The sequence below is a fragment of the Rhinatrema bivittatum genome, chromosome 3 (assembly GCF_901001135.1).
Source record: "Rhinatrema bivittatum chromosome 3, aRhiBiv1.1, whole genome shotgun sequence".
In the NCBI taxonomy this organism is placed as follows: Eukaryota; Metazoa; Chordata; class Amphibia; order Gymnophiona; family Rhinatrematidae; genus Rhinatrema; species Rhinatrema bivittatum.
The window spans coordinates 204,842,549-204,862,522 of NC_042617.1; the positions used below are offsets into that span (position 1 = coordinate 204,842,549).

Consider the following 19,974-nt stretch of genomic DNA (forward strand, 5'->3'; position numbering starts at 1 on the left):
GAAAGTTATGGGAACCACATTCACTTCTGCCACCATGTATCCTAAGACAACCAGAACTTTGACTTGATCCTGCTATAGTAGATTCCGGATTAAGGCTCAAAAGCAGAATGCTCTCTCCAATAGTAGGCATGTTTTCTTCTTCAGGCTGTCTATCCATGACATGATGAACTTGATGTTCTGATCAGGAACAGGATTCAACTTGGTGAAGTTGATGATTAACCCAAGAGACTGAAGGAGCTGGATTGTCTTCTGCAAGGAATTCAATACTCATGCTTGGGAAAGTCCCATGACTAGCCAGTCATCCAGGTAAGAAAAGAAATTCCCTGAGGTCAAAAGGTGCACGGCTGCTCTTGCGAGGCAATATGTGAAAGCCCTCTAGGGCTGCCGAAAGCCTTGTATTGGAAAGTAAGAGAAATCTGAGCCATATTCAATGAGACCAATGGATGGGTATGTGAGCATATGTAACTTTGAGATCCAGGGTACATGTCCAGTTCCTCACATGACTAAGGACAGGATAATTTGGAGGGAGTTCATTCTGAACTTCTCCCATAATAGGCTCTTGTTCGGTCTTTGTAAATCCAAGATGGAACTTAATCCCTCTGAATTTGTGGGGATAAGGAAACAGAAGTAGAACCCTCTTGCAATGGTCTTTGGGAGGGACAGGTTCTATTGCTCGTTGGCTGAGAAATTACTCCAGTTTGAGATGGAGCTGGGTTGAGTGACTTGGAATGAAGACTGAAGAATGGTGCAGTGCTGGAAGACAAGAGAAGCACAAATAGTAACCAAACTCCACAATTTTGAGGACCCAAAGGAAAACAGGAATCCTATCTCTTACCAGCTCATTCTAGTCTATCAGAAAGTTCACCCATGCTTAGACTAGGCTTGTTACAGCATCTTTGGCTGAAATGTCTCGCACCGATATCCATGAGCCGGAAGCTGTTGTTGCTGAAGTGCAGTTGGCACACAATACTGGTGAAATTGGCAGAAGATGTGTCTCTGGAAGGAGGAGTGTTTAAAGTGAAGTAAGGATGCCTAGAAGAGGACAGTTGCTCAGGTCTTGTTGAGAGACATTAGTTGGCAGCACGCTACTCCTAAATCTAGGTGACTGTTTCTCTGACCTTATATTCATGGAAGTTATCCTCATAACAAGGCACACTTGTCATGCATTTTTGCACTTTTTTTTTGTAACCCATGCTCTTCGTGAACAGTCATTAAGTGTTCATTATGTGGTTTAAGACTGCTGATCCCACCGAGCTTTCAGAAGCTGATAGCTGATCCAGACAATAGTGGGATGTGAATGTATGAATTGAGCATCATGTAGCTGCTTTACAAATGTCCTAAATTGGAACTTTGTAAAGATGTGCAATGGAAGCGGCCATTGCTCGCACTTGATGAGCTTTAATTGATCCCTTAAACTGGGTAGGATGCACAGCATAGCAGAATTGAATACATTGAGTTATCCAACTGGATACAGTTCTGTCACTGCTGAACCTGGGGAATTTGGATTAAAGGAAACGAACAATTGAGGTGTGCGCCTGATAGTTTGAGTTCTTTTCTTATAAGAGGCAAAAGCTCATTTGCAGTCCAAAGTACAACACAATTTTTCTCTAACATTACTGTGTGGATTTGGAAAAAACGTGGGCAGTGAAATGGTTTGATTCAAATGAAATGAAGACATTATTTTCGGCAAGAATTTTGGATGAATTCGAGGTAAGACTTAAGATGAAATTGTAAGTACCGGGAATAGTGCACTAATGTTTGAAATTCACTAACTTTTCTTGCTGAAGTTACTGCTACTAAAAATAAAACCTTCCAAGTTAGGTGTTTTAAAGATGTGGTTTCCAAAGGTTCAAATGGTGGAAATGTAAGCTTCTAAGACAACACTTATGTCCCATGGAATTGGAGGCCGTAGCTGAATAAGACCTTGCATAAAACATACCAGTGGGTGAGTAGAAATGGAAGGTTCATCTTTTGACGAATGATAAGCTGCTATTGCGCTTAGATGCACCTAAACCTGAGTTTGATAGACTGTGAAGATATTCTAACAAGCATTCAGGAGTACAACTGAACGAGTCAATGAGGTTGGTAAGTCACCACTTGGAGTATCTTCGCTATTTGAAGGCATAGTTTTTACATGTTGAAGGTTTCCTGGCATACACTATAATGTCCTGAATTTAATCGGGTAAACTAAAGTATTCTGATACCTTCTGTTCAATTTTCATGCTGTCAGTTGGAGGGAGGAATGCATGGGATGGAACAGAATTCCCCCCTTCCTGAGTTAGCAGATTTGTACTGTCCCCCAGGGTTATTTGGGGGTGAATGGAAAGTTGTACTACATAGGCACAACAGGGTTGTCTCAGCCATGTTGGAGCGATTAGTATCATGTTCTCTGTCGTGGATGCATTTTTGGATTGCATGAGTTAAGAGGTATGGGGGAGGGGGGGGGCGCGGGGGTATGCGTAGAACAGGCCCCTTGACCAGGGAATGAGGAATGCATCCTGAGATTCCCTCACTGTACTTGGGTGAATGGAGAAGAACCTGTCCAGTTTCCTGTTGTGTTGCTTTGCAAACAGGTCTATCCAAGACAGAGCTCATTGAATGAACAGATGGTTTGCCACCAATAGGTTGAGAGACTATTTGTGAAGATCAAAAATACTTCTGAGTCTGTCAGCTTCCATATTTACAATCCCTGGCAGGTAAGTCACTTGAAGGGTAACAGTGTTTCTGCCCATTCCAAGATATGTACCGCCTTCCTTGCACAAAATCCTGGAACAGGACCCTCCCTCCTTGTTTATGTAAAACATGGCTACTTAACTGTGTGATCATCACACATTTCCCCTGAAGCACAGGAGAAAATGTATGAGTTGCATTTTTTATTGCTCTCAGTTTAAACAGGTTGATTTGGAAATTCCTTTCTGTCCTGTGTTTTGTAGTAGTGCAAATGGGCCCCCCATCCTCATGTTGAGGCATCTGTTATAAGGGTTAGTTGGTGAGGCAGAATCTCTCAAGATTGTTGGTTTTAGCCACCAAGATACGTCCGCTTTCATGCAGCTTGCTATTTTTACTCCTTTCAACACGGGCAGTTTGTATTGCGCCCATTGGGTCTTCAAACCCCATAGTAAGTGCCTCATGTGTAGTCGGGTGTGTGGGACTACATAAATTGCCATTTCCAAGATGACCTTGCAACACAAGGACTCTGTACTGTAGAGAGAGTCTGCTGCTGAAGTCGGAGGCAGAGAGAGCATAGTACTAGGCTCTGTTGTCAGGCAGGAATGCTTTGCAAAGGGTTGTACTGATCCTTGCTCAAATGAACTGAATAATTTGAGTTGGAACAAAATTGGACTTTTCGTAATTTATTAAAAAGCCCAGGTTTTTGAGGCATCAAATTGTATCTGCGAAATGTGCTTGAAGATCTTCAAAGCTTGGGGAGACTATCAGTCATCCAGATATGGGAATATTCGTATCCCCTTTTTTCTATGAATGAGCCACAGCTACCACTAGACATTTTGTGGAAACCCTCGGGGCAGATGAGAGATTAAATGGGAGAACCTTGTATTGATAGTGACAAGATTCTATTTGGTAGCACAGGTAACACCAACAAGATCTGTGGATGGGAATTGTATAAGCATCCTTCAGGTTCAGGAAACATCCAATTGTTGGGTTGTATGAATGGTAGAATTGATTTTAGGGAGGTCATTTTGAACTTGTTCTTGTTGAGCAACTTGTTGAAAGTACAAAGGTCCAGAATCTGACATAGGCCTCCATTTTCTTCGGGATGAGGTATTAGGAGCTGCGACTGCAGTTATGCGCGTATCACCTTCTGTGGAAGCAGAGATTGTGCCTCCTGATGTAAGAGAGGAATCTGTGAGGGATCCCATGTTGGCGCTACAAGATGCAGAGTTGACGGATGCTGCCTGAAATCTAGATTGTATCCCTGGTGAATTGTTTAGTACCCACCAGTCTGACATGATGCAAGACCAGGCCTAGTGAAAATATTTCAATCTGCCTCCTACTGGTATAGGTAGCTGTGGTTGTTCCAAACTCAAAAACCTTATTGCAGTTTTTGAGCCAGTATTTGCTGTTTCAGTGAAGTTTGACTTCTCTGGTGATTCCTCTGAAGAGACTGCTGGACTTGCTGTTTCAGTGGTTGATATGATGTTCTCAGATAGGTTTGATACTGCCTGTAAGTTTTTCCCTGGTCAAAAGGCTTTCTCTACTGTAATATCTTTTGGTGATAGTCTGCTGATCTAGAGAGGTAAGTGATTGCACCACTATATTTTGTTCCTATATTTGAGAGACTTTCTTCCTCTGTCACCAAAGAGATTGGCTCCTCTGCAAGGTAGGTCTCCAATTTTTTCATGGACATCCTCTCTGATAGCACTAGCCCAGAGAGCCAGGTCATCCTACGAGCCACAATAGAAGTTGCAGAAGTATATGTTGAGGTATCAAAGGCCTCAGACTGTATGACATAGGTGTCAATCCTTCCTCCATGTCAGTAAGAGGTTAAGGTGTTATCTGGACACCTGCATCCAATCTTACGAATGGGTTGAGGTTTTGTACACATTCATAAAAGTATTGGGTTATGTAAAACGGATATTGCTGAATTCTTCAGGTGAACATGGAACTTTGAAAAACCTTGTGGCCAAATTTGTCAAGGATTTTATGGTCTTTCCCTGGAGGAGTGTTGGAGTGGAGTTTCTATTTCTTTGATTTTTTTTTCACTGCGCACTCTACCACTACAGAGGCATGTGGGCAGCTGTACCATACTATAGTGAGAAAATTTTCGCATACAAAACTTTAAATCTACTTTTCAGGAAACTGATAATCCTAAAAAAGAGGATTCCAATCACTTATCCATAATGGTGTCTAGTACTGAGTGTGACGGCAAGGCTGTAGGTTCTGCCGGTATGTCCAAAATCTTCAAGATACAAGTACCTCTGATCTGGGGTCTGGTATCTTGCGTGCTTCGAACTTTAGTACCGTACACACTTTTCCCCACAAATTTTGAATATGTCAAATCTTCAGGTGGTGAAGAGTGCTCTGGTGGATCTTCAGGCGGATCCGATGGAATCCCTGTGGAGCTACCAGGTGAACTTGGCGGTGACTCTTGTGGATGTTTGTCGTGATCTGGCAAGAATTGCAGAATAGGCTCTTCTGCCAGAACTGGGAGATTGCCCTCATCTTCCACTGGAGATGGAGAATATTCTTGAAGAGGGGAGAGCTCTTCCTCCAAGAGGCTCACAGATATTTGTGGCCTAGAATGATCCTGAGTTTCGAGAAGAGAAAAATTTCCTCAAGATGAAGGTGATTTGTTCCATCGCCTGCGAAGCTGCTTTGCCCTTTTCTCTAGGATGTTTCTTCTCTACTGGAATTATCTCTCGGACCTTTAAAGGAACCCAAGAAGGAGGAGATCTTTTGTAGTGCCTCTCTGGAGGGGCCACAGCTACTAGCAAAATAGATGAATCTGGTTATCTGTGATGCTTTGAAAGAGGTAGTTCAGGAATTTAACTTTTGGTTCTTTTCACCAATGGTTCTTGCAAAGAGGTAGAATGCTGCCGCTTATGTGAGGTAAGAGAGATCCGAATAAATTATTTTCACAAATTGTGAGGAAACAGAAGAGGTGCTACAGCGAAGTGGAATAGGAGATATAGTGAACTCTTCCTGTTCTGAGGAACTGAAATCTTGAAAGTCCTCTGCTATGACCACTGATTTTGAAGGTGCTTTACAGGGTGTAACTGATAATGTCTCCTTGTCCATCGAAGAGTCTTATGTGTCGTACCCCTAGGAGGATCAGCTGTAGGTTTGGACGGCTGCTTCCTTGCATAGCTATTAAGCTTCACATACGTTGAGTGCATAATTAATGCACCGTGTGATTTCGGCATCATATGCTTTGAGTGTAGCTGTTGCATTATAGCATTGCGTGGACGATGCGTCGAGCTTCGTTCTTGAAATGCTTCAGGCGTCCGATGAATTGTATGCTTTGGGTGTGTCAGTACCTCGTTGGCTTTTGCGTCATTTTTCTGTGTCATATGCTCTGTTCATGTATTGGATGCATCCTTAATTTTAGACTTCTTTGCAATTTGAGCCAGCTTTTGCGCAGATTTTGTGTGCATGTTGACTGGCTTTGGTATAATGCTCGTTTTTGACTAGATCGCACTGGCTATTTTATCCATCTGGCTTTTTTTAGCCTCTCAAATTGAGGTACTTTTCATCAGACCTATTGATGAAGCCCTTTTTATTAGGCTTGGATGATGGGTTTTTGGGTCCAGGGATGACTGAGTCAAGTGACTGTCGGTGGGTAGAATTGATGGAACATAGCTACCTGTTCCCAATGAGGCCCGGTCCTCTTCTCATAATTTTGCTATCTTTGCTGCTCTTTGCCTGTGTGCACGTAAGGACATTCACCCAAAGACACAGCAGGAAGATTGATTGTGGTCAGGACCCAGACACAAATAATAATTATGCCCATCGGTAAGGGGCACAATATGACCACATTGGCAGTATCTGAATCCTGGCATTTTACAAGACATAGTACTAAAAAGGGCTGTTTGGGTTCAGTTTCATGAAGAGAAAAAAATTAGTGAGAAGATAGGAGACACGTTTACGCACAACTGTGTGAAGCGCGGAAAAAAAGAAACTGAGAACTGAAGGAACTCGCGGGAACAGCCTCACATGCTCAGAAAGAAAAACTCTGCAATCTTGGAGAGATAGCTTCATCCCTTGCCGCCGGATGTCACCCAGAGAGCATGGCTAATTCTGCCTGCTTATCAACAGAAGACTCCCATGCAGGTATTGAACTTGGAGAAAAAGGTCCATTCACTGCCATCAGATTATATCACCCATGTGTCATGACTATTTCAGCCTTTCTTTTTAACGGAGACTGTTTACTAAACAAATAACCTGAAATGAAAAAGCATGCCCAGAAGATATGATAGAGACCACAGCTTAAATTGGGTATGCTAACAGAGGGAGACAAAAATCAAGTGTGGCATCCCTACCGAGTTTGGCCACCAGATGTCACTGTCCCTGTAATATAACCCTCTATTAAGGAGTCATCCATAACCTTCAGACCCTCCCACAGAGGTTCTGATTGGATGTTTAAGCTCTATTTAGACCAACCACTTTAAGACATCATGAGTTCAGTTTAAGGAAGCAGTAAGAGTAAAGATGTATTTTTTCACTCTGTTGGGGCCACCCAGCTTCACCCAAAGGAGTTTATATTAGAAGAGACACATCTCAATGCACTCCCTGCCTGAAGGTCCTTCTTATAATTTACAGAGACAGGTTTGTAAGCCTGATACCCTTTAGGCGCAAAAGGGTTCTCACTGGGGGACCAAAGACTTGTGAGTTTAATCTAAACCTTAGGTAGGCAAGCATCAGTGATGCATCCTACTGTGAGAGACAGTGAAGGCAGAGAAGATATCTAGTTTAAGCTTTAAAGTATTTTTTGGACTGAGTTAAGTGGGGAGGTTTGGATCCCTCTTCCCCACTGGGATTTCAGAGTGGAAAGTGTGCCTGTTCCCACAGACTTTTCCCTAAGAGAAGTCCCCAGGAAAAAACAATCGATGAAAGGGACAGCTAAACTAAAAGAAAGATAGATACAGATGGGATCTCCTGATTCTGGATTTCCTCTCTAGGGACCAGGACAGGCTGGGTGTCCAACGAGAAGATGATATCTAAAAGTAGGATTTTTGTAGTAAAACTGGGGATACCTAGAGGACTGAATTAAGGACATTTACCTACAAAGGAAAAAATCCCAAGGTAATCAGATGCAAACTCGCACTATCAATCAGCAAACTTTTATTTTAATACCCAGATATGGTCCTGTCTGAGTTATAACAGCCTCTCACCTCATGGGAAACACTTAGTACAACATACACACTGGTGACCTTTTTCTCAGCATCTGGGCCATAAGCAAGAGCTTCCTCCCATAAAAAGAATTCTCTTCAGGGACTGAGAGTCAGTGTGGGATGTAACATGCTAGGTGCAGCAGCCCCAGAAGATATAAATTAGCCATGTGCCCTGAGGAGGAACAATTCTCCAAAAAAAAGGGAAACTTGCAAGTGCTGAATAAACATGACTAGATAATTAGGAGGGGCATAAAATGTTTTCTCAGACACTGTGAAGAAAAAACAAAGTAAAAAATATCAAGAAAAGCTGTTAAATTTGCAAAGGAACAATGCTCCGAAGAAAAAAAAATGTCCATACAGCTGTGTGGGGAAAAAAGTGAAGCATGCACAGGACTACTTCTGAATATTTCCTAGAAAGCTCTGGAAAAAGGTTTGATTGGCACACAGCACGACATCTCTTGTCTGTGCGACTAGTGACTCCACTTATTTCCAGAAAAATAATATCAAAATAACAAAAATTGAAATCAATTTAAAAACTGTATTTTAGCAGCTGTCTTGGTAACAAATTATTATACAAAATCACTTTTAGAAAATGTACAACTAAATGTTTGAAATGGAGACCATTATCCCACTTTAGTTGTGCGATTTCTCACATCGTGGTTATTTTGTTTGTTACATACAGCATAAAATGACAACTAAAAAATAATTATAGTCAGTCTCCACACATGAATTCATTATCAGTTTGTAAAATTGGAGGAGAGAAAGGGAAGAAGTGGCTATTTCTATTAAAAATGTCAGTTGTATAACCAATACTTAATATTTATGATGTTTATTGCTCTTTGCCAGTACTACAATGTGTTATATCTTTACCTTCTGAGTACCTTAAAAGCAAGCTGAATGATGCCTACTACTTAACATAATTAGCTACTTAAACAGGACAACTGCATTCCCATTAAATACATCTGAGATTCTCGGAGAAAGATTGTTAACTTGAAAAGGCATAACAAAAGGATGGGAGCAGAAATCTGTAAGAAAACCTGAACATTCATCTCAATTTTATAGAGAGAAATCAAAATTCTCTGAAAAACAGCAATTCAGTACAGATACAAAATCTTCTATGGACAACAATTTACATTTTATCTGAACATTTGTATAATTGTTTTCCTTCTGTGCAATGTTTTTTCTTACAGGACTATTATTTCTTCTAACTATATGAAACTGAAGCCATAATGATCACATCAACATTTGGTATTAAATAGCACGTAATCAAAGACCAAGATATTACTTACTGCAGGTACCAGTAGCTTCTTTACTTCTTCCACAGCTCTCTTCAGTTTGATTTCTGCTCTGTTCTGAGCATCTTCCACAGTGATAAGTACGTGCAAGTCTTCATTCAGGTGCTCCCAGTTGGGCTTGCCTCGGTTTTGTTCCTCCTAAAAACAAAAGTATATTGTTCTAAAAGTCAAGCTCAGTACTTAAGAAAAAATTAAAAGGAAAAAAAACCCTGATCACATTTACAGATCAGGAATCCTGCTGCAAAGGCAAAACACCATCCCCTCCACCCATTTAAATAAATCTAAAAACAAAAGGTAATTGCCATGAAGATGTTCTTTATGAAAAATTTCATCTGAGATACATTTTTAGATTAGACACACTGAGCAATTCTCATCACCATTTCACATATTGAAATTGAAAGTCTGAAATACATCACTAGTAACTGCTTAAGCAACTTGATGACATCACAGAAATTACTTTACTAGCACAGTTTAATGCTCCCACATATTTCCTTTTGGCAACAGCAGCCTTTATGCAATGTGCAACACAATACAGAACAACCAGGATGTTTAATGTTACTTATTTTTTGTTGTTTTTTTTTTTTTTTAACTCAGTATCAGTTAAAGCAAATTATTTAATATGCTACTTTAGCTCTGAGTACTATTTCACACCTGAAGAGTTGCTGGCTTAAACATCTGGAAACCATCAACATAAATTGACCATGGTGGGAGTGGCTAGGTGAACCAGAGAGCAGCTATGCTGACTGGTTAGAGTCTCATGCAAACACCACACCAATATAAACCCATATATTTTATTTATACTTCTATTTTATTGATGTTTTGCTAATTTAGGATAGGGGACACAGATTAAACAGTTTTAGGAATATATCAAATCAAATGAAAGTTATAATTTATTAAGCATTAGGACCCTAAATCTATTGATATTCTGGCTATCACTTAGATGACAGATAATGAACAGATCAATACAGAAATTTACCAAAATGAATAAGCATGCAATTCATTACTATATGCCAGCAGCTGTCACCCATATTTTTTTTGATTAAAAATATCCCAATGGTACAATTCTTAAGAGTTAAAAATGAAACACTGCTCAATGAAAGAGGACTTCGAGCACAGTACAGATTAATCTGTACATTTAAAGAAAAATATATGGATCATCTACATTATGGACGTGGAAAAAGCTAAAACTCGAGATAAGAATAATTTACTGCAAACAAAATAAGTAAAACTATGCTCATCAAAACTTTTAATACTCAATATCAGCAGATGTGTAATATTTCATATATTTTGAAAAAGACTATACTACTTTTGTTGAAAATGAATTAAGGATGAATCATCTTCAGGAGGGGAAAATTTTTTTTTTAATTCATAGTTTTCATACCACAAAGATATTTGTGAATCCACGATTTATGCATGTTCATGTACTTGTAATCATAAAAGGGGTAATAGTCACTGGCTGGATTGTAAAGTTAACCAGATAAACTTATCCAAGCTAACTTTGGAGGGATATTCAGTGGTGCACTGCACTACTGAATATAGCCGGCTATCAAAGACAGGTAGATACATTTATCCAGCTATCTTTAGGACTATTCTACAGCATGACTAGAATTAGCCAGCTAACTTAAATCCACCCCGGAATACCCTATGCAATCTGGTTAAATTTAGGGAGATAAGTTGGAAAAATATTGAAAAGTTGGCATTTAGACAACTTTCGAATTATCCCACTAAATGCTTCAGAATATTGACCCCAAAATGTCTACAAGTGTGAAAGTATTTGTTAAAAAGTCCTCTAAAAGTTCACTAATTCACCAGTGGCTGTATTACACTTCAGTCCCAATGATTACATGGTCTTAAATTCAAAATATATTTTTAAATGCCTAAATTTTGGACTAATCAATTGATTTTAATATCTTGAAACTGAACATTCTTACTTTGTCTCCAATAAATGAAATTGTATACTACTAGTTATTTCATTTATGTTGCGTTTTTTGGGGGTTTTTTTTTAACATTTGTTAAAATTTCCAAAACATTGAAATTTGAATTTGTCATAAATATGTGCATTTAATTTTGAAAAACCTTATATACAAATCTTGCACATAAGCAGATGTCACCACCACCCTGTGTGGCTGTAGATTAAGTGCTTCAACTAAGGGATTATCTTTATTTATATTCTTGTGTGAATATATCTATATCTTTCTTTAAAAAGCAGAATATGAACTATGGATGTGCACCAAAAACAGAAGGGGAGGCATGAGAGAAGGACGGGGAGGGATGAGAGAAGGAAGAGGAATGAATACGAGGGGAAGGGTGGAGGAAGGGAATGTGAATAGAGGGAAGGGAATAAAAGTGAAGCAGGTGAGAGAGGGAGAGGTGAGTGCCCAGTTCTGACCACACACCCCCCTCAGGGGACAGAGGAAAGGGAAGGCAGGGTTTCCAACTTCTGACAATGTAGAATTATTATTACTGACAGTTTATCTACCACTGCCCTGGGAACACTGTCCTCTGCCTACCCCCATTTTAAGTCAAAGGGACCTGGCAATCCTCCCCCTTCCCCAGCCCTCTTCCTTAGTAAACTCCAACAGGCCGATACAGTACAGTGCACTCCGATGGAGCGCACTTTTAACCTGTCATTGGATGCGTGTTTTCCCTTACCCCTTATTCAGTAAGGGGCGGAAAACGCGTGTCCAACCCGCCGAACCTAATGCAAATGCATGTTGATCGCCCTATTAGGTATTCGCGCACGATTCAGAAAGTAAAATGTGCAGCCAAGCCGCACATTTTACTTTCAGAAATTAGCGCCTACCCAAAGGTAGGCGCTAATTTCTTCCAGCACCAGGAAAGTGGACAGAAAAGCAGTAAAAACTGCATTTCTGTGCACCCTCCGACTTAATATCTCCAAACGTCGTGACGTCACGTCTTGAGTGGCCAATTGCACGCACAGGGGCCGCTTTCCCCCGTGCAGGCGTCCATCTTCGCCGGGAGGCAGGGGAGCCACGATCCGTTCCTGCTGATGGCCGGAGGGCTGCAAAAAAAAGTAAGTCACGCAGCGGGAGGCAGGAGAGGTCCGATGTCCGGAGGGGGCTGCAAAAAGTAAGTTGCTTCACCGCTTCACACTGTCAGTGTCTCTTCTTCCCTCCTCCCGAAGCAGGGCGAAGCAGCCTTGCTCCGGGACTAGGGAAGAAGGGGCTGGCAGTACGAAGCGGCGAAGCGACTTACTTTTTGCAGCCCCCTCCGGACATCGGAGGGGGCTGCAACGTTTTTTTCGCTTTTTTTTTTTTTTTGCTTCGGGAGGAGGGGAGAGGACTGGGGCTGCCCTGGAGACCGGCACCCATGATCGCGGCCGGGGCAGGTGAGCGGGGGCTGGGGAAAAGCTTGCTGCCTACCCTTACCCCTGCCTCTACCGCAGGGGTAAGGGTAGGCGGTAAGTTAGCAGGTTAAACGTGCGACAAAACGGCAGGGAAAAATAGCGATAGTCGGGGCGCGGGTTACGGGATGCTAGGGAATAGCTAATTCGCTCGTTTGCATGCAATATACATGCCGCGTGCGGAAGGGGTTGCCTGGGGATTTTAGGACGCGGTAGGAGTAGGTTAAAGGGGATTCGGGATCGCAGGAAGGGCTAACGCGGCCGGAAAGTGATTAGAATGTGGGTTAGGAGCGGGGTAAATGCGGCCGCACTTTACTGGATAGACCTGTAAATTTGCTGTTCATCTTAGCCCTAAAATATGCTTAAATCTACACAAACATTTTTCAACTATTTTAGATATTTAGCATGGACTCCTACTCCTACTGTGCATCTCAAATGGTCTTACCTATGAGAAATTCTTCCTTAGATTGCATAGGAACTGTTTCTACATTAGGCAAGCAGTAGCTGGACAACAAATTTGAGTCCAAAAGAATGGGCAAAATTGTTTAGTGGATGCTACAAGGAGAAAATGACAATTTGATGCAATAGCCAGTTATGATGACAAGTTAATGAGAAGGATGTTCAAATTCTGTGTCATGATCAAATCTTTCATCAAACTAATACATGCTTTAAAATGCTATTGTTGGATGTTGAAAATGCTATGGTAACAAATCACCCAAGGCTGGTCTAATGAATCTCATCATCATTTATGTTATTAGGACATGACTGATCCTCAACCTGCATTTAAGTCACATATAGCCATCTTACACTACAATCAAACGAAGCCACTATTTAAATAAAAAGAGAACCTTTGCATTTGTTTTTCTGGGACTTGGACTATCTTTCAAGCAAGTCATCAAGAGATGAATGTAGATTTTCACAGGTTATATATATATATATTACTACTGTAAAGGCATGGAAGCACTGCAAGGGATACTAAAATCTTGGGGAGAGGAAGGAAGGAAAGAAAGAAAACTGGTGTAACTTGGTAAAAAGCCACCAGAAGCTCAGCTGAACAGTGTGCACTTCAGCATAATTTAATTCATAACAAAAGCATCAGCAATACAATGTTTATTGCAACATTTGGCTCTAAGCTTGTCATGTTAAAGATTTCTGAATTAATTCTTATATCTCAGATACATATTTATTATTTGATCAAGTCAAATTAAATATATTATTCATCCTAAATAGGAATAGTTTTTAATGATAGCAAACACCAATTATATTTATATTTTCTATTTTAAAAGAATATTCAGCCACAATTAAAACATGCTTGCTCTCTTTCTCTCCTTAAGCAAATGAAGCTTTTAATTTTGGAACAAATCAAGAACATTAAGGTATATATTTGTGATTTCAATGTATAGCCAGTGATGTAAACCTGTGAAGTTATGAGCAACTTAAAACACTTTACTATCAATTACAAATTACAGAAAATTACACCAAAAGTACATCACTTCTCACAGATCAACATTTAAAAAATGGTCATGTACTACATTTCTCCCTCATTGTAAAGTATTGTCATTAGCAAAAAAGAGGGTCACATTTTAATTTTATGTTATTGAATTTCTTTAAAAGGCTAGTTTTAGGTGCAACCACTAAGTTTCAGACCTCATCAGGCATTTAATATTGATCATACTAAGCAGAAAAACTGTTTGACAAATACAAGCAGAAACTGCATTCCCTCCTGACATAAATATACATCAACATGTCTAGGCACACAATGCTTTGCTAACCTGTTAGAAATGCTCAAATAGGAAGGATACAACAATGTAACATCAAAAAGGTGAGTGTTTAATTAACGAAGCAGGCATACAACAATCATTCCATATCGTACTCCTGGATATCTGAATATTTTGCCTGTTTTTGTGATGAACAAACATTCAAGATAGTCTACGTCCAGTTGCAGTGATGCGGCCACTGCCAAAGTTTGAATTTGTGCAAGGTGGTTGGCCTTTTAATTCAATATTACTACCAAGATATTCTGAGATGTTTCTGGATGAACATTCCATGTTGCAGAGCCAAACTGTTTATGAAGGAAATGTCTTCTACACTACAATTCATCAGTGTCATTCACCTGCTAGTCCATTTTGGCTAAACAGAAATTTGGGGAACACTCACCCACCCAGTTCATCAGATCTATCACTGTGACCATTTCACTTTTACCTTTTGAAGAATATTGTGAAAGGTTATCACTATGTTGACAATGTCAATATTGAAGTCACAGCAACAAAAAAAACCTGCCAGTCATTTCCTTAGATCATTTCAATCATGCTTTCATCAAGTGCAGAACTGCTAAGCAAATTGTGCAACATCACAAGGACTGTACTTTAGAGAGAAGCACAGCCAACTGCTATTCAAGTTAGCTTATATATAACCTGCTAAAAAGTTTCAAAATTTGATGGTTGTACCTTGTAAACACCAGCAAAAATGAATGTCTGCCTGAAAGTCTAATCATATGCTTCCCTTCTTTAGTCACATTTCTCAATTATGTCCGATGACAGCATAAGGAGGACATCCAGTTTGTCGAGATTCTTAAGCAACTGATGCATAATTTGCCTTCCTTCGGAATGCCTGCCTCAGGATTGACAAATAGCCTTTACTGCCACACCCCTTTGTATACTGCTTATTAATGCTCAATTAACGAGCATCCATTTTCCTAACCTGTGGCAGTGCACAGGTTAGGAAAAAACGGACGCTCGTTAATTGAGGTCCGTTTTCGTACCCGGCTTTAAGCCACTTCTCCCGGGCACCCGCTGCTGAGTCGGCGCTAGAGGCACGCAATTTCCTCTAGCGCATCCTTTTTATCATGGTGGATCGGCGAGCGTTAAGAGAGTGAGCGCTCAATCATGAGCACCCATTTAACGCGCACCAATATTGCATTGGCCTGTGTGTCGGGTAGGAGGAAAAATCATGGAAGATGGAAGGAAGGAAGACTATGGGAAGGAGGGGGAAATGAGGGGAAACATTAGGAAGAGCACATGAGAGGGAAAAGAACACCTGGGAAAGCAGAGTTACTTATCTGTAACAGGTATACTCCTAGGATAGCAGGATGTTAGTCCTCACATATGGGTGACATCATACAATGGAGCACAGCATGGAAAACTTCTGCCAAAGTTTCTAGAAACTTTGACTGGGACACTGACCATGCTCAGCATGCCACTATCCACGCATGGTATCTCTTCAGTCTCGTAACACAGAATTACGAAAAAATAAAACAAACATAGGAGAAACCCAACTCTGTGGAGTGGCAGGCAGCTTTCGTGAGGACTAACATCCCCTGCTGTCCTAGGAGAACATCTGTTACAGGGAAGCAACTAGGCTGTCCCTGAAGACAAAACAACCAACAAGCACCTAACCATGTGCCAAGAGGCACAACAGCAGTAGTGCTGTTGGTAACAGAGGGGAATAGCCTAAACCCAAAAAAAGGGCCACAGGTAGGAAGAGTTGGATTTCAAAGCTGAAAGATTCTGGAGGACAGACTGGCCAAAGCTGCTGTCATGTCAGCCATCCCTGTCCAGGCAATAGCGAAAGGCAAAAATGTGGAGAGAACGCCATGTTGCAGCCCTGCAAATCTCATCTACAGAGACTGCCCTCAAATAGGCCACTGAAGTTGCCATGGCTGACAGAATGAGCCTTGATGTGGCCCCCAAGCTGCAGTCCCGCCTGAGAATAGCAGAAGGAGAAACACTCTGCCAGCCAGTTGGACAGGGTCTCCTTAGCAACCGCAACTTATTCCTGTCAAAAGAGATGAAGAGTTGAGTAGACAGCCTATGGCCTGCTGTACGCTCCAAACAGAAGGCTAAAAGCTCTCTTATAATCCAGACTATGCAGAGCCCATTCCCCTTGGTGTGAATGAGGCTTGGGGAAAAAGGTGGGCAGGACGATTGGCTGGTTAAATGGAAATCCATCACCATCTTAGGCAGGAACTTAGGATGCATGTGCAGAACCACCCTATCATGGAAGAACTTTGTGTAGCTTGGGTATGTCACTAAGGCCTGAAAGCTCACTAACTGTGTGCTGAGGTGAATGCAACCAAAAATATGACTTTTCAGATAAAGTACTTGAGGTCACAAGAATGCAGCGACTCAACAGGAGCTTTCATGAGCTGAGCCAGCACTACATTGAGGTCCCAGGGCACAGCAGGGGAGGCTTCAGCTGAAGCAGACCCCGCATAAAGTATCCCACAAGGGGTTGCCCAGAGACGGGTGATCCATCCATACCCCGGTGGGTAAGCACTGATCGCACTCCGTTGTACCCCTGAGTTGGTCTTTAAGTCAGTGTCCGAAAGGTGCAGGAGGTAATCCAGCAGCTTTGCTGTAGAATAGGAGAACGCATCCAGACCACGGTGCTCACAGCACATGGAAAACCTCTTCCACTTCAGGTTATAATACTTCCTAGTGGAAGACTTCCTGGAAGCCATCAGGACTGCGACAGAGATAGAGGGGCTGCAGAATCAACCTCTCAAAATCCAGGCTGTCAGGGACAACCTCAGAGGTTGTAATGATGCAGCGTTCCCCGATCCTGTGTGATGTGGTTTGGGAAGCCAGACTGATTGGTTCCTAGAGGGAGAGATCATACAAGAGCGGGAACCAGATCTGCCTTGGCCAATGAAGGGCTATGAGGATCATAGTTCTGTCTTGACGAAGCTTCAGGAGAGTCTTCATCACAAGGGGAAGCAGAGGGGTATGCGTACAGAAGGTCCTTGCCCCATGGCAGACAAAGGCATCTGAGGCTGGTTTGCCGTCCCCCCTGTACAGGGAACAGAAATGATCCATCTTCCTGTTGCAGGGGGGAAGTGAACAGATCCATGTCTGGGGTCCCCCAGAGGGAGAAGATCTGATCCGCCACTTTCTGAATCAGGAACCACTCGTGGGGGTCTGAAGGCTCGACTCCGCATGTCCGCCACCACATTCTCCATCCCAGCTAGGTACAAAGCTTGGAGCACTATACCTTGCAAAAGAGCCCAAGACCAGATCTGAACGGTTTCTTGGAACAGGAGGAGCGGCCTCGTAACTTCCTGTTTGTTGAGTTACCATACTGCCACCGATTGTCAGCCTGGATCAGAATCACTTTGTTGATCAGCCGATCCCTGAACGCCCAAAGTGCATACTGGATCGCACGAAGCTCCAGGAAGTTGATCTGAGCTTCCTGGGCAGACCATAAGCCCTGGGTACAGAGCCCCTCCACATTGGCACCCCACCACAGGTTGGACACATCTGTAATGAGAACAATCTGGGTAGGGGGATTTTGGCCAGACTCTGCCACCAAGACAGGAGTCCTGGAGAGGTAGAGAAATGCGGATGCGGACGTGGAGGTCCTGGGAGGCCTGCCGCCACTGGGACTGCAAGGTCCATTGAGCTCTGTGCATATGTAAGCAAGCTAAGGAAGTAACATGGATGGTCGCGGTCATGTGTCCCAAGAGTTGCAACATGCGGCGAGCCGAAATTTGCTAGCTCTGGTGGACCACTTCCGCAATGGACAACAAAGTGATCGCCCGGTCACAAGCTGTGCCCAACCTGCCACCAATGAAGTTCAATTGAGGCAATGGATTGAGATGGGAATTTTGGTAGTTGATAATAAATCCCAGGGACTCTTCAACACCCAAACGGTCAAGCACAGAGACCACACCGTTCCCTCCTGGGTGGGGCTCTTGATGAATCAATCATCCAGGTAGGGGAACACATGCACCCCCAACCTGCAGAGGTATGCCCCCACTACGGCCAGGCACTTTATGAAGACATATGGGGGGGGGGGTCCGAGGCCAGGCCAAATAGCAACACCCTGTACTGAAAATGTTGCTCATCCACCTTGGAAGATCTCGATGTGAGTGTCGGCATCTTTTAGATCGAGGAAGCAAAGCCAATCTCCTTTCTGTAGGAGGGGAATCAGGGTGCCCAGAGAGAGACTATCTTGAACTCAAGGCTCTTAAGTCTAGAAAGGGACGGAGTCCCCCTGTTCTCTTCGGAATCGGGAAATAGAGTGAGTAGAACCCCCACCCCCACCGTCTCAGTGAAACAGGCTCAAAGGCCCTGGACCTTACCAAGGCAGCAAGCTCCACCAATAGTATTGCCTGATGCGAGGACTGATCCCAAGAGGGGCACAGAGGACAGTCTGAAGGGACACCCAGGAAGTTCAGCTGGTACCCTTGATGCATGACGGACAGAACCCACTGATTCGACATAACGCTGGGCCAATGGTCCAGAAAGAACCGTAACCGGCCACCAACCAGAGGGTGCTGCATTGAGGGTATGGGCAGTTGGCTTATGCTCCCTTGCAGCCAGTCAAAACCCCATAGCAGGGCTTGTCTGGGGCACTGGCTGAGGTCTGGGGGTCAGCTGCTGTCTAGAGAAGTACCTACAGCCTACCTGTTGGGCCCGGCCGTGGGAGGGTAGTATTATCCTCTGACGGTAGAGGGGCCTACTTGGGCCCTGACGCAAGGACTTCCTGGCTGAGGACAGCTGGTCCGACATACTGGCTGAGAGATGTTGCAGGGCCTCATGATGATTCTTTAACTGAGCCACAGCATCCCTCATCTCGTCACCAAGGATGTTGTTGCCAGTATAGGGCAGTTCTACGAGCTTCTCCTGCACCTCTGGGCAGAGATCTGAGGCCTTAAGCCAGGCCATCCGGGCTGGCACCAATCCCTGTTGCCGCCACCCTCACAGCAGTCTCAAAAACATCATAGGTGGCACACGCACCTCATGCTTGCCACATTCCAGACCCTGCTGGATGACCGCAGAAAAAGCATCCTGCTGCTGCTGAGGCAGGTGCTTGGTCAGCTCCTGGATCAGCTTCCAGAGGTTCTGAGAGTACTGCGTCCTGTAAAGCTAGTAGTAGGCAATCCAGGCAATCAACATGGTGCCCTGAAACACCTTCCTTCTCAACACATCCAGCCACCCTGTGCTTCCATCCCGGAAGGGTGGAGGCATGGGTGTGAGAGTACTTGCCCACTCAAGGGTGGACTCCACCATAACCGACTGGTGTGAAAGCAGACTCGTCTCAAACCCCGAAGCATGCTGGACTAAGTACACTGCAACAGCCTTCCTGTTCACCGGAGGCACGGAGACAGGGCATTCCCAAATCCAAAGGAGCAACTCCTTGAAAATCTCATGGATGGGAACTACCACCTCCCTTTGGGCATCTACAAACTGGAAGAACTCCAGCATCTTGTGTCTGGCATCCTCTGCCATAAGAAGCTGGAACAGAATGGCTTCAGCCATGGCTCGCACAAAACCAGCAATCCCAATGCTGGTGTCGAGGGTTTGGACTTCCTGGACCCGAATACCTTCTCCATTTTGTCCAGATGTGCGCACCGGTCCTTGGCGGCCATCTGGTCACAAAAACAACAGTCCCGAACGACATAAACTCACCACTACCTCCTTTTTTATGACTGCAATAGTGCCACAAACAATAAAATTTGCTTTTT

At 43.0% G+C, this 19,974-nt stretch overlaps 1 protein-coding gene across 7 annotated transcripts in view; it reads right to left on the reverse strand.

Annotated features, from left to right (window-relative positions):
* The window catches only part of QKI (QKI, KH domain containing RNA binding), a 730,493-nt gene that overhangs the window by 212,701 nt on the left and 497,818 nt on the right, over nt 1-19,974 (reverse strand). For all 7 annotated transcript variants that reach the window (XR_003855464.1, XM_029594126.1, XM_029594130.1 and 4 more), the window contains one exon: nt 9,140-9,283. Coding sequence is in view for 6 of the 7 variants with exons in the window: in XM_029594126.1 (XP_029449986.1) it covers nt 9,140-9,283 (144 nt within the window). In the remaining variant the exon portion in view is untranslated. The remainder of the gene's footprint in view (nt 1-9,139; nt 9,284-19,974) is intronic.